Source organism: Pipistrellus kuhlii, unplaced genomic scaffold (genome assembly GCF_014108245.1).
Source record: "Pipistrellus kuhlii isolate mPipKuh1 unplaced genomic scaffold, mPipKuh1.p scaffold_m20_p_15, whole genome shotgun sequence".
Classification (NCBI taxonomy): domain Eukaryota; kingdom Metazoa; phylum Chordata; class Mammalia; order Chiroptera; family Vespertilionidae; genus Pipistrellus; species Pipistrellus kuhlii.
The window spans coordinates 21020833-21036815 of record NW_023425460.1 but is presented as its reverse complement, the minus strand read 5'-3'; the positions used below and the strand labels follow the sequence as shown (position 1 = coordinate 21036815).

Genomic DNA, 15983 nt, shown 5'->3' with positions numbered 1-15983 from the left:
TTTGTTTAAAGACACCTTATTTAAAATATTTGTTCTATTCTATTGCAGATACTTTCTATTGTGTTTTTCATCTTGTTCATTGAATTATGCCGTTCCAAAACTTCTGTTTGTTTCATTTTGATGATTTATATATGTTAAATTGTTCATTTTATTTATGTATAATTTCCTGATTTTATTGAATTGTCTTTCTATGCTTTCTTATAGTATTAGATTCCTTGAAACAGTTACACTGACATTTTTATCAGGTAAATCACCAATATCCATATTTTTTAGTTTTATTATTGTACAATAGATTGTTATCTTTTGATGATGACTTTTCTTTGGTTCTTCAGTTTCTTGAAATTTTGTGTTGTTGCTTTTGCATTTTAAAGTATCAGACATCTCAATGTTTTCCTAATTATCACTGAGTTGGAGATATTTTTTGTTGGTCCTGCTTACATCTGGAATTTTCTGTTAATATACCTGCTTCAGATTTTTTGTTACTTCTGTGTCTGAATTCATAGTTAAGCTTGTGTATCTTCTCTGGTTCTTATATAACTCGCCAGGTTGGCTGCTGGAAACTTGATTTTCCAGTAGGTGACGCTGCCATCAAGTTTGTGGTTTTGCCCTTGCTCATAGCCCTTAGCCTGATTTTCTGGGCATATTCTCTGTTTATAGATAAAGACTGCAACACAGATGGTCTCAAGCACTATGAAATATTTTATTTCAGAAATTTCATAATTTACTAATAATAAACTTTTGAGAAGAGGGGAAACAAAAGAAGAAATAAATAGAGCTTGACACATTAAAAAACCCAAGATGCACAGATAATCTGAAATGATGCAATTTGGATGATGTATTCCATCAAAGATAAATTATGTTTAGCCCTAAGAAAAAATGCTTTTGAGATATTTTACAGAAAAACAAATAAATTCAAATTAGTTCTTGCCTGCATTTTAGAAAACTCATATTGAATAATAACTGCTATTGAAAACAGGTTGATTTTCAGCAAGCAAATTATTTCATAAATTCCTTTATTCACTATGATTTCAGTATGCTAACCTTCTCATTAGTAACCAAACATTTATTGCCAGGGCATTTTATAATGCCTGAAACAGCAGCTACTAAATGATCAAGAGGGGAGAAAAATGAAATGAAGAAAATATATACACCATAATAATTTGCATTTTCATCAATGGCTTTTCAACAAATCAATGTTTTTTAAAATATATTTTTATTGATTTTTTACAGAGAGGAAGAGAAATAGATAGAGAGCTAGAAACGTCCATGAGAGAGAAACATCGACCAGCTGCCTCCTGCACACCCCCCACCGAGGATGTGCCCACAACCAACGTACATGCCTCTGACCGGAATCGAACCTGGGACCTTTCAGTCTGCAGACCGACTCTCTACCACTGAGCCAAACCGGTTTTGGCCAAATCAATGTTTTATAAATCACTAAGAAAAGTGTGAGTGAAAGTACAACCAATGGACATAAAACTATGGGGAGGGAGGGGATATGGGGGAGGGAGGGGGGCAAAAAAAATCATTAAAATATGTAAAAAAAATAAATTAATTAATTAAAAAAATAATAATAATAAAAAAAAGAAAAGTGTGAGTGAAGATATGATGATAAATAAGATATTTACAAAGTCTTAAATTCATTCTTCATCAAATAGTTTTAAATACTTATTAATTATTAAGTAAATATAATTAGTAAATAAAGTAGAAAAGAAGAGGCAGACACTAACTTAGTAAAGCAATAAAAAGCTAACATTGCTAGTAACGGAACACATTGACATTGTATGTCTCTCTTGCTATGTCCTAGGAAGAATACAGCATCTTGTGGTATTCCTGAACAAAATCCATCATCATGAGGAAATATCAGGTAAACCCAAAATAAGAAATAACTTATAAATCGTCCCACTCCTGAAAATTATTAAGGTCATTAAAGTCAAGAAAATGTTAAGGAACTAAAATATTAGATAAAAACTAAGAAAATCTGAATAAAATATTCATTCAAGTAAATAATGTTTCACTGTTGGTTCATTAGTTATTAAAAAAAAACAATGTATTATACTAATGAAATATATTAACAGAAGGGGAAATTGGATGAGGGTTATATGGTATTCCATTACTTTTATTAATATTATTTATGTATAAATAGCTCTGATGTATTTTAAATAAATAATAAAAATACAATAATACTATTTCATGAATCACTTTCATTATAACAAAGTCTAAGCTTTGAACATATTATAAGAAATATATTTCTAAAGATAAAAATTTATCCACTTATATTACACTTAATTTTTATAAATATATAATAAACATTTAAACTAATATTTAATCAAAAAATTAAATAAGGTAGACTTAAGAGTTTGCATGTGTGTGTGCATATGCGTGTGTTTGTGTGAGCATGTGTGTGTGTGTGTGTGTGTGTGAAGAAAGAGAGAAAACAAGAAAGAGATTATCATATATTTCTATGGCTTAATTTGGCTGAATTTAATTTGACTGAAATTAAGCTTTTGGTTTCTGCTTATTGAGAGCATCATTAAAATGTTTTAAATCATTCTGTTAAACCTTAAAAAAAACTAAAATATTTTAGAATCCAATTTTTAAAAATTAATGAGCACATTAATCTAAGGAGTTGTTGAAGGACATTATCATGCCATGTTCAGAGAATTAAGTATAGCAGAACTTGAAGTAGAGTAAAATAAACATGCTAATTAAACATGCATTTGATATCAGTTAGTATTAAATACCTTTTATGTTATGCTGGCTTTTACAACTATTATACATGTAGTTGAACAAGACATTCATTTTGAGAGTCTTAAATTACCCAGAGAAAAATATTTGCAATGTCTCATGTCTTGCACACAAACAAGGAATTATAAACCTCATGATAGTCCTTGGTCAGTATTTAGATATAGGCTTTAGAATTTTTGACATATTAATAGAAGAACATGCTTACAAAGGGTGTATGCACGAAGGCCCAATGCAGGAAGATTTATGCAAGAATGGGCCTTCCTTTCCCTGGCTTCCGGCACCACCTCCTCTCTGGCTGGAGCTGCCTTTTTGCCTTCCCATGCTGCCCATGGTCCCAGAGTGGCTGGGGTGGTGCAGAACACCAGCATCATCACCATGGTGATGACACAAGCATCCCGCCCTGGCCCCAGCAGCTCAGTGCCTGTGCATGCAAATTAACCCACCTTATTTGTTTTGTTAATTTGCATATTCACTCCTGATGGCTGGTGGGTATTATGGAGGTATGGTCAATTACCATGTTACTCTTTTATTTGGTAGATGATACAATACTATATGTATAAACCCTGATATTTATTTTTAAATCAGTTACATGAAAATGATTGTAATTTAGTTAATATAATAGGATGTCTACCAATAAGCAGTGAAGGGATGATTGAACCAAAAATGTAGGTTTTACTCCCAACTTTGTGACCAGTTTAACATAGCCAATTCATGCTATTGCTTCAGGGCTCAGTGTTCTCATAGTGACTAATCAGGACTTTAATTTTGGAAACTTCTTTTATACAATTGTTATAATGACTTTATATCTGTCTTAAGGATTTTGATGAAGTAAAATATTTTGAACCAACAATCTATTAAACTCCGAGTGATTAAACAAACAAACAAATATACACACCATTTAGATCATTCTGTATTAACTGCATGCCTATAATAAAATGTGACAGGCCCAGCTGCTATGGCTCAGTGGTTGAGAATGACTTATGAATCAAGAGGTCACAGTTTGATTCCTGGTCAGGACACATGCCCAGGTTGTGGGCTTGATTCCCAGTGTGGGGCATTCAGGAGGCAGCCAATTGGTGATTTTCTCTCATCATTGATGTTTCTGCCCCTCTCTCCCTCTCCCTTCCTCAGTGAAATCAATAAAAATATATTAAGCAAAGTAAAAGAAAAAGAGACAGCATAGAAAATATTTTGCAATCTTTCACAGAAGAGTAAAATGTATTTAATTTTATTTTAAAAGCAGCATTGTAGTTGGAGTGTAGACACATAAACATAAGTATATATTAATATAATTTCAATGGATTTACATATCCATTCTAGCCAATGAAATGAAGAGAAGTACTACTATGGAAGAACTCCTCAAATAAATAAAAGATCAGAACAACAGTGAAATTGGTTTATTTCCTTGCAATTATATTTTGAGGTTTAAATGAACTTTTTGTGTGTTTTTTTTTCCCCAAGAAAATAGATTAAATATTACGAGCAAAATCAAAGGGAGATATTATTATCAAACTATGGAAAATATGAACACAGTACCAGTGAAAAAGGACTGTCTCAGTTGACTATAGGGAAATGTACTGAGAGAAAACCATATACGTACAGCTTTGTAAAGAACTCTGGACCTCTGCAAACAAAATGTTTGATTTTTCTATAGATTATGTCGCTGTAATTGACATTTATCCATACTATGAGTATTTGAGAGTTTGGAAAAACTGAAGATAAATGAATGTGAATATCTGGGGACAACTTTAAAAATAGGAAATAGAAATAGGTCTGAGTTAATCCTTAAAAGATGAATAAAACCTGTGGACTTGCACGGTAAGGAGGCTGCCATTCTAAGTAAAATGGACTGTGTGAGCAAAGCCCAAGAAGTGGAAATATTTGTGAGAGGGAGAAATTAGTCTGAAAGAAGTGAGGCTTTATCATAAAGAATTTGAAGTTAAAAATACATTGACAAAAGGTCGTATTATGGAAGGCCTTTAGTTAGTCAACAGAGATAGATGGCCTTTTTCCTGGCAATAATTTTAAATTATACAATTTTTGAATAGGAGAGTGACATGATTAAAATAGTATTTGAGAACATTATTTTTCAGCAACGTGCTGAAAAGTTTGGGTGGGGTAAGTGAAAGTAGTTAAATCACATTTTCACATTTAATACTTTGAACTTCAATTTGTATATTATATATTTACTTACAAAAGTTAAATATATGGATCCAGGAATAGTTTAAATATGGTATAAAATATATATTACATTTAGATCTGTGCCTAACATAATTCACCTGAATATAAGTTTATGCCCAAATGAAATTATCACTGAAATAAAAAAGAAAAATTTCATTGAAATAATATACTTCAGATGCTAAAATAATTATGTAACCTGATTAATTACATTAATTAGCATCTGTCTTTTTTAGTAGAAACCTGTTCAGTCATGGTAACTCAAAAAGGTTAAGCCTTGACTGATCAGTAACTTGTCCTGTTAAAACTTAAAAGAGATGTGTTTATTTTAAAGTAATACAAACTATAAAGTCTCAGATTGTGAAAAACATCATTTCTTAATTTTCTTATGAATAGAATAATTTTTTTATTTATTTTTTATTTTATTTTATTTTATTTTACTGATTTTGTACAGAGAGGAAGGGAGAGAGATAGAGAGCTAGAAACATCGATGAGAGAGACATTGATCAGCTGCCTCTTGCACACCCCCCACTGGGGATATGCCAGCAACCAAGGTACATGCCCTTGATGGGAATCGAACCCGGTACCCTTCAGTCCCCAAGCCAACGCTCTATCCATTGAGCCAAACCGGTTTCAGCTGAATAGAAGAATGTTGAGATAAATAGGATACATGCCAACAATTTCAAAAGCTTGTGGAGGTTAAAGGCCCAATGCTGTGTAACTAATACCCTAATTACACTGATTTCATCCTAAGTAGGTACATATTTTTAAGGTTCAATGAGCATCTTAGAGGTAAAGAAGAACCGCTAAAATGTGGTTCCTTTTTTTTCTGTTGTTAAAATACACATAATAGATGATATTAGAGGGACTTTAAAATGTTTTCTGACTTAATGGAATAACAAAAATGTTATAATAGAGTAATTTTTTAAAATAAAAGGGATCTTAAATAAAAGGAATCTATGCTTTTGTTTGTTTGTTTGTTTGTTTTTTGAGCCAGATCTCTTTTATTTTAAAATAAAAATAAAAAACCCCAAAACAAAAACAATCCCCCCAAAAAACAAACAAACAAAAAAAACAAAGCTAATAAACTAACAAAAGCATGTTCTAATAAAATCAATAATATTACTTTTTTGATTATTTTAATAATTTTATCAGAATTTTCTTTTAAAAATTTAATTGTGAGTTATCTATATTATAAAATTCCTGTGGCCCTCATGCCTTAACCACCAAAGTTCAGCGTGGGTGGGCGGTGCTGGGAGTGAGGCAAGGCACACAGGGGTGGGCAGGGCTGCATGAGTTCATGCTCTGAGCTTCTAGTATTGAAATATTTTGAATGCACCAAAATGATTTTAAAATTGAGGAAAGATTTTAAATTGATAGAATCCTAAATAGATATTTTCTTCCAGCATTTAATTACTGCAAACACTTCAGAGATACAAAAATAAATTAGTTCTTCTCCTTACAATGAAAACAAATAACTTCTGTTGAGCGTCAGTAGGCATACAGGTGGATTCAGGCTTAAAATTGTGCATACTGATCATGAGCATTAATATTTTGGTCATTATTATAAATAAATCAAACATTTCCTATAGCAAAGAAAATTCTTAAAATCATGTCAGGAATGATCCAGGCCTTATTCCCTCTAAAGCCCTCTTCCTTAAAATATTTTCTTGATATTTCTAAACAGGCAAGCTTATTATTATAGAAGACTCATTTCAAAACATTTATAGCATAGTCAGTTATTTGTATAAAAAAGGACAAAGAGAACATTTAGAGACTGACCTCATTCACAGTGGCATAGTAGCTTTCATGCTTGAATGTGGGTGAGTTGTCATTCCTGTCTCTCACCACGATTCGAACTTCATGGTAGATAACAGTGCCCACTTTTTTGTTGACGCACTGGACTTGCACCACGATAGAGTGTATGTTCATTGGTGGCTGAAATACAGAAATTGTACGTTTATTAAAAAAACAAAAACTCACTTTATTATTATTGCTGTCAAAGCACTATTTAATACAATTTTATATGCTTGTTCATTTTTACATGATAATAATCTACACAAATTGATCCAATTTGTACTATTTTAAGGACAAGAAAATGATTAAGATTACTTCATGTTCAACTTTGTGTCTCAAAATATAGCATCTTAAGTAGCATCATGCTCACAATTAGAAGATGGTGATAAATACAACCATAAAATGAATGCTGAGATTGGATGGGATGGATCAAATTTTTATATGAACTTCTAATTTATAAAAATGATGTTAATAATAAAATTCTTGGGGAAGGGATATTTAACATTTGTGTCTATATTTTTGCTAAAATATTATATATGTTTTTTAAAAATATATTTTATTGATTTTTCACAGAGAGGAAGGGAGACGGATAGAGAGCTAGAAACATCAATGAGAGAGATACATCGGCCAGCTGCCTCCTGTACACACTTTTTGGGGATGTGCCCACAACCAATGTACATGCCCTTGGCCGGAATAAAACCTGGGACCTTTCAGTCCGCAGGCCAATGCTCTATCCACTGAGCCAAACCGGTTTTGGCTAAAATATTATATGTTGATATCTGATAAAAATCAAAATGTAAATAAGAGAACCCATTCACAATTTAATCAAATATACTCTATTTGTACCTTTAAATGCTTATTTTTCTAATATTTCCCCCTTTCCAGATATATATGTATTATACACATACACATAAACATACACAGAATGAATATATCATATTTATAAATATAGATTTACTATAACATCTTGGTGTATACTACTATGAAACTACTTTCTGTAGTTTCAGAGTACTCACTCCACTTTAATTCTATAGCGTAATTTGTCTAATTAGAAAATTATAATGAGATGTTTTATGTTGTCAGTTTTTATCATTATAAATGATACTTCAATAAACATTCTATACCTAAATATGTACTAAATCGCTTAATTTATTTTTATGATAAATTGTTGAAGGAGAAAAGTGTTGTCAAAGGGGAACCCACTTACTCTGGTCCCAGAGCTTAGGGCTTGCAAAATTGGGATGCACACCTACATCTCTTTGACTCCACAGTCAAAGGATTAACACTAAAACATGTATCTTTGTGATTTAAAAAATATTTTTCAGATCATAAAATTACCCCTATAAATATATCATTTTCAGAATGACCTGTTCTTATACCATCTAAAGTACTATGTCTCCAGCACTTTTCGATTTCTCTTTTCTATTTCTCCCTTCACTAGTTTTCTTTTTTGCAATTTCCATCCAACACTTGACATAGTACATATTTTATATATTTGTTTTACTTTATCTCCCTACTCTAAATTTAAAGCTCTACAAAACCTGGAGTATTGTTTCAGTCCTGGCAAAATCTCTCTACACATGCACCAGCACTGTGCCTATGACAGATGGCTGTATACCTGAGCCTACTTGGTTTTCAAACTTAGTTTTATAACTGTATGATATATATACAAAATGAACATCAAGTTTATATAGTGACACTGTGAGTGGGCTTCTGGAAAAATAATACTTCATATTCATTGATCATATCAGGTGCAGAGATAGGTGGGTTATAATAAGCACCATATTCTGGGTGAATAAGATATAAAATCTGAACACTTTCAAGTATGTGTTAAAATTTGAGGATGATTAAGATAAAAATACAGTATTTGCTAGACATCTGAATAGTTGTGAAATGATCAAGGATCTTTTATTTATTGCAGTTCTAGAGAGCTAAAATAAGAACAATGAATAAAAAGTTTTATAAAGCATATGTTTTCAATGTAAGTAGTGGTTTTCTAGTAATCCATAATGGTGCAGAATAGAATAGACTATCCTATAAGACAAGCTCCATCATTAAAATTTTCAAGGTTGAGGAGAATAAAAAGATTATTTCATAAGACTAGATCTTCAAAGTTTTAAGGAAATAATTTGAATTAGATGACCTCTTTACTACAGTTATTAAAGTGTTTGCTTTATTGGACAGCATATTTTAATCATAAAGTAAAAAACAATAAATACAGGTACTATTAGTCTTTGGCACACCTTTGGCACACCTCTTTTGGAAGACAATCAGTTGAATCATGTTTTTCTAAGGTTATTTGTCCTCTAAATATTTCAAGAGAGACCTATAAAACCATTTCATCTCAACCTCTAATTCTATGAGTGGAAGCACTAGGACAGAAAGGTCACAATCGTTGCAAGTAGAGGATCAAATGCATACTGCACTGAGCCCACTTAGTCCTATAAGTGCCCATAAATTAGACATACCCAGGTCATCTGGAACTCTTGTCATTCTCAATTTTAGCTCCCCATGCAACTGTTAGTAGTATGGATAGAACTTAGCTAACAATAAATTTCAACCATAATGGATCATGTTGAAGGCAAGAATTCCCTGCAGCTAATATATAACACACATTGTGATCTCACATTGGAATAGATTCTATTCTGCTGTTTAAAAAGGTCATAAATATATCAAGTGTAGTTCTATTAAGTCCATTAGTGAGAGTTTGGGGAATCCAAAGTCTTTAGGAATGAGTTAGGGAAATTGTGGTTTGTCTTTCATAACTGGTGGGAAAAAATAAGTCATGACAATTTTATTCTGTCTAATTCTCTTAAGTCGCTTCAATATTAAACAAAAAATAAAAGAGTGTGTATAAATTTAGAGGGCAATTACTTAAAACAACCAAAATGTATATATTCACAGGCATGCCAACTATTCTCCTAGTTTAAAAATGAATATTTAGCATAACATTCTGAATGTATATTTGCATATTTATATCTTGGTGTATAGATTTTGATATGCATAAAGTACATGGATAATATGTACCAACAGTTGATGGGTATTATCTTTGAAAAGTACAGTTGAAGTAGAAAGTAAAGGAATAAAAACTTGACAACAAATATGTATGAACTGTGTAATTTGTGAAAAGACAAAAATAGAAAATTGAGTTAAGGGTTTTTCAGAAATCCACTTTGGATTCAACATTCAAAGTGAAGTTTATTATAGTGAATTTATTGATATTACAGTATTGATTATAGCACACATCTTCAATCTAAAGGGAATTGAGTTTTTCCAGAAATGATGTTATTTGATGGGCTAAATAATTTAGAGGGAAATAAGTTTTTAGCAAACCTGTATAAGAATTGATTTTATTTTTCATAAGGCAAAGGCAAAATGTATTCAATTCTCACAGGAATAAAAGGTTTTTGCCAAGATTTTTCTTTCTATGTATTTACTATCTTTACAAAATGAAAAATCTTATTGAAATTTTAAACTACTCAGTATTTTAAAGCCTCCATTGACTTGAGCTTTCTTTTCTGATATGTTTACCACCAGGTATATATTATTTTACAATTAAATGAGACTAATTTTCAGTTGTGATTAGATACAACTTTTTCAGCAGCAATAATCTATACTGTACACATACCAGATGGACACTGGATTGAGAATTTTCAGGATAAAGACATTTACATTTTGATTTAAAAGAAAAATAAAAACCCTGAAAGCACTGTGACAGCAAAAAGATAAACTCACAACCCAAATAAGGTAATATAGGACAAAGTGAAATGCATCAAAATAAATTAAGATTTATTTTTCCCCAATTCACATATTACTTCATGTTATTAAAAAGATGGCTAGTGTCTAATATATAGAGAAATCATTAAGACTTCAACAAGTGCTCTGCTGACATGGCTCAGGGGTTGAGCGTCTACCTACCATGGTTTGATTCCAGTCAAGGCATATGCCCAGGTTGTGGGGCATGCAGGAGGCAGCTGGTCAATGATTCTTTCCCATTTCTGATGTTTCTGTCTCTTCCTCTCCTTCCTCTCTGAAATATATATCCTATATAATAAAGAGGTAATGTGCAAATTGACCCTCATGCCCTCACAATATGGCTGCCTATGACCAGGCCGGCAGGGGGGTAGTGAGGGATCACCAAATGACTTGACAGCAGGCTGCATGGGTGACCAGGCCAGAGAGGGGGTCATGAGGGGCGACCAGGCCAGCAGGGGGGGAGCAGTTAGGGCGACCAGGTCATCAGAGGGAGGCAGTTGGTAGTGACCAGGCTGGCAGGGGGAGCAGAAAGAGGCAACTAGACATGTGTGTGTGTGTGGGGAGGGGGGGGGGGGGGGGGAGTCAGTTAGAAGTGACCAGGCTGGCAGGGAGAAGGTAATTGGGAGCGACCTGGCCAGCAGCAATGGGCAGTTAGGGGCGACCAGGCAGGCAGGCAGGTGAGAGATTAGTGAGCGATTGTGAGAGAGATGTCCAACTGCAGGTTTAGGCCCATTCACTGGGATTGGGCCAAAAGCCGCAGTCGGACATCCCCCGAGGGGTCCTGAGTTGGAGAGGGTGCAGGCTGGGCTGAGGGGACTCCCCTCCCCTGTGCACAAATATATATTCTGAGTGGCCAGATTATTATGATCTCTGAATGCATAACAATCTTGCCACTTAATATATATATATGACTTGGATACGGACATACCTAAACAGGGCCAGTAAAGAATACCTGTGAGTAATGCAGCTAGGGTCCAGGGGAGATCTGCAGTTTGCCAATATATATATATATATATATATTGAGTGGCAAGATTATATATATATATTAGAGGCCTGGTGCATGAATTTGTGCATGGGTGGGGTCCAGCCAGCCTGGACAGGGGGAGTGGACATGGATGGCTGGCCAGCCTGACTACTGGTTGAACTCCTGGTTGAGGAGACAATTTGCATATTAGTCTTTTATTATATAAAATACACACTGAGTGGCCAGATTATTATGCATTTAGAGATCATAATAATCTGGCCACTCAGTGTATATGACTACTGCAAGTTACTCCAGTATGATGTGATATAAAAGTTAACATATATGGTAAATAATCATTCCTTCTCTTAGTTCTGTTTGGAAATACTAATTTAAAGATATAAGATTCTCTCTCAAATTGATAATTTAAAAAAGGTTATTTACCCAAGGCAAGTTCTGTAACCTGAGCTCTATGCAATCTTGATAGTTAGTGAAACTCTTGAAATTGCAAATAATTTATTGATGTGAAAATAAACTTTTCCCTGAGAAATGAGTCCATAGATTTGATCAGAATACTAAGTGCCCCCCAAAAGATGAAGTCTTACTGACAAATCTATACATTAAAAAGTACATTCAGCCTATTATCATTTTTTCCCCATGACTCTTGGAAATCTAATGCTGGTGAAATATTTCTTAATGATCCAATATATTCATGATATAAACATTTAATAGTTTCTATACATCAGATTGTCTTTTCCCCCCTTTTATGGTTGCTCTTTAACTTGATGGCCTCCATTACCAGCTAGCAGGTCTAAACTTGATAGTATTTTACACTCTTGTTATTCTTCTCACACATGCTACTACTTCTACTCAGCTTACTCTGAACTACATCTATACTTCTTATTTCTTCTGCATGACTCTTCATACTATTTTTATATTTATATTATACTTCTAACTCTTAGGTTAATGCAATCCACATGTTTATTCCAGAAGAATTCCCTGATATTAAACAAACAAACAAAAATTGGCAACCTGGCTTCCTTATTAATTAGCAGTGTGGACTTCATTTATAGTATCTACATTAAACTTTCCTGATGTAAACACTGAGTACACCAGAGCAGTGGGGCCAGTAAAATATCTATAATAATAAAAGGGTAAAATGCTAATTAGACTGGATGTCATTCCAGAAGTCCTTCTAGACGAAGTTGAGCCAGAGGGAAGCCTGGGTCCTGGGTGCAAGAGGGAAGCTGGTGCCAGCAGCCAGGGGAAGGGAAGGCCTACTCTTGCATGAATTTCATGCATCGGGCCTTTAGTGTTACAATAACAATGAAAACAGCAATAGCAACAAAATACAACAAACAAACAAAAACACTGGAGGGCCATCATGTCCCTACTCATAGGAAGCCTCAAGTGGCGTCTATTCTAATTCAGGTTTTATAAGTCTAACCACCAAAAGAAAGTACCTGTGCAAGATGGTGATGTTAAATCTTTGGTGTGAATTTATTTAACTATACAAGCTTAAATTTTCATATTAATAAGGTTTGGAGTATCTTCTATTCAATGTCTTGCCATTGTTTCAGTAAGTGCATTTGCTTAATGGTAATACATTGCAGGTCTTATTTTTCCCAATTTACAGATTTTTCTCTGCAATATTCATTTTACATTTAATTTTCTTTAGATGACCTAGTCTCCATCATCTTTAGCTAATTTTAATTAGCTGTCCACTGACAACACTTCAATTTGCAAACGATCTTTTTTAACTTGACCATAGCATTCCTAATTTGAAATAACATTTCAAATGGAAAGGAACTTAATGTTCATTAGTATGTTAATAAACCAGTCTGAATTTTTCTTTAAATGATACATGTGCATATTTTTGCATTTTTATGTTCAGGCCAAATCAATTTTAAATATATCCCCATGACATAGATTCATTTTAGCCAATGTTCAATAAATAATGCCCATATTAGAAATAAAAAAAAAATACTAAGAAAACAGATACTTATCTTGAAAAGTAATATAATTTTTGGTAAGTAATTACCATTTAAACAGCTTTATAGGTTGGAGAGATGGAAGACTATTTATATAGGAGGATATCCTTTCTCTCTACTCATAATTCAGACTTATTAGTGTGATTTTTATATAAAAATAGGTTCCCAAAAGTAATTTAGTAGTGAACCAGTAAATTACCATAATTAGCTATAAGGTGATTTAAAAAAATATGTTTTTATTGATTCCAGAGAAAGGAAGGTAGAGGACAAGAGGGATAGAAGAAACATCAATGATGAGAGAGAATCATTGGTTGGCTGCCTCCTGCATGTCCCCAACTGGGGATCAAGCTGCAACATGGTTAAGGGCCCTGAGTGGGAAAAGAAGCACAACCTCCTGGTGGCTGGGTTATAAGGTGATTTTTAAAAAGGATACAAAATATAAAATGATAGTGGTCTCAAATAGATAAATATTCTATAATTCCCCTAGCATGTTATAAAATTCATATGACTTGGATACGGACGTACCTAAATAGGGCCAGTAAAGAATGCCTGTGAGTAATGCAGCTAGGGGCTGGGGGAATCCTGCAGTTTGCCAATGTGTGCCATTGTTCAGATTGGTTTATAAAAGTAGGATTTATGATAAGGTAAACGAAGAAGACACAATTGAGGATAGCAGATGTCTTTATTCCATTTACATCTTCTTAGTCACCCACATAACGCATGCTTCTGTGGTAAAAGGACATAGTGGGGGCTGTGAGAGGGAGGGATGGGGACAGCATTAAGGATGCTTATTGTCCCTAAGTTGAGCCGAACAGTTCTATTCCTATTCTCTACTGCTACCCACGTTTCAAGTATGCCACCATTGCTCAATTAGAATTAAACTATAATAGATGCCTAATGCATGGATTTCGTGCGTGGTAGGGTCCCTAGGCCTGGCTGGTGGTTAGGGGCAATCTGTAGGGTGACCAGTGGGGTGATTGGGGGCCTCCCTGCTGGCACCTGCCTTGGCCAGCCTGGCGCCACCAATTGACCAGCCCCATCCCTGCTGCCACCTGCTTGCCAGCTGGCCCTGCTCCCTGCTGCCACTGCCAGTCACCTCCCTCTGCAGGGTGACCAGTGGAGCAATCAGGGGGCCCCCCGCTGGCACCTGCCTTGGCTGGCCTGGGGTCTTCAGGCTGGGGGCAGCTCCTACGTGGAGCTTCTGCCCTGTGGTGGTCAGTGCATGTCATAGCAAACAGTCATTCTACCATTTGATCAATTTGCATATTAGGCTTTTATTATATAGATTATGAATCTCCCCAAGTATACAAAGATACCCATGTATACAAAGTGTGCAAGTATATGAAGACAGCTATCCTGGTGGGAGAATCCTATGTATTGCCCACCTCACTAGAACATTTTAAAGACTCTAAATTTTACATGTGAAATACGTTAGGGATCATCTACTCTATCATACTGTAAAGTTGATCATAGGTCCTTAATGATGTGGAGAAATCATTCAGTGAACTGAATATCTAATCTTTGAATTTCATAAACTAGAAAGTTTTGGAGTAGGCATGTTTATATATCCTCCTTGAGTTTTCCCAAGGTCCTGCACAGTTACTACTAGTTATTGAAACCCCTACTCCCCACGTACTCTTCCCTGCTCACAAGACTGAACTGCAAATACATGAGAATAAAGTTACATTGAAATAAATACACTCAAGTTTTTAAACTGTTTCAGAGATGATACATTCAGTGACTTTGGTAACTGAGCTGTTGGTAACATAGTGCTATTTAGGTCGTGCTGCCTGAGAATGACTGGACTGGGAGGACTGGACAGGAACATTGCCAGGAGACCTGGGCCCACTTCTGTGAGTTCTTCTACAGCTCTATAGGCACATCACTGCAAACTCATCTCTCAACCAGCGCTTAGTGCGTGCAAGAACAGCCGCCATTAGTATTCCCACCAAATCCTCTGTCCTCAAGTCAACACGTAGCTGCATGTCTAGCTCTCACCCTGGATTACCACTGTGCTTATCCTACTTTTCCAAGGTTACCACTCCTTCATTCAGAACACTCTAGCCTCTTGTTCAGAAATATGATTCACTTCCAGGATGACAGATAAAAGATATGATGGTTCTGTCAGACATGGAGGGGACCTTTCTTTCCTATTTTTTTAAGGAGCTAAAAACAAGTTTTTGTTGATGAACATGGAAAATAAACTAAAATTATATAAAGAAAATTAGATATCATATCAATAGACACATGCAGACACTTCAAGTGTAATAAAGAAAGAAATCACTAACATCTCTATCCAGAACTCTGCCCGTGCTGTTCAGGAACAGCATCTGCTTAATGGGATCCAGCAGCACCCAGTAATCCACGTTGTCCTTTAAAGAGAGCTCTATGGTGGGGTCTGGTCCTCCAGCAGTCCCTTTGATCAGCATGTTATCCACTATAATGGTACCTGGAAACCAAGGAGAGTTATTTCAATACAGATTCTACTTGCATGCATTCTTTAACAAAGATAATATGCTAGCTGACTTGCAAATCTGATTTAATAATTTAAA

At 34.5% G+C, this 15983-nt stretch overlaps 1 protein-coding gene across 2 annotated transcripts in view; it reads right to left on the bottom strand.

The window, feature by feature from the left end:
* PCDH15 (protocadherin related 15) overlaps window positions 1–15983 on the bottom strand; it is a 613865-nt gene that overhangs the window by 361271 nt on the left and 236611 nt on the right. For both annotated transcript variants that reach the window (XM_045581870.1, XM_045581869.1), the window contains exons 4-5: window positions 15720–15880; window positions 6709–6864 (exon numbers count right to left, since the gene is read on the bottom strand). In XM_045581870.1, the coding sequence (XP_045437826.1) occupies window positions 6709–6864; window positions 15720–15880 (317 nt within the window). The remainder of the gene's footprint in view (window positions 1–6708; window positions 6865–15719; window positions 15881–15983) is intronic.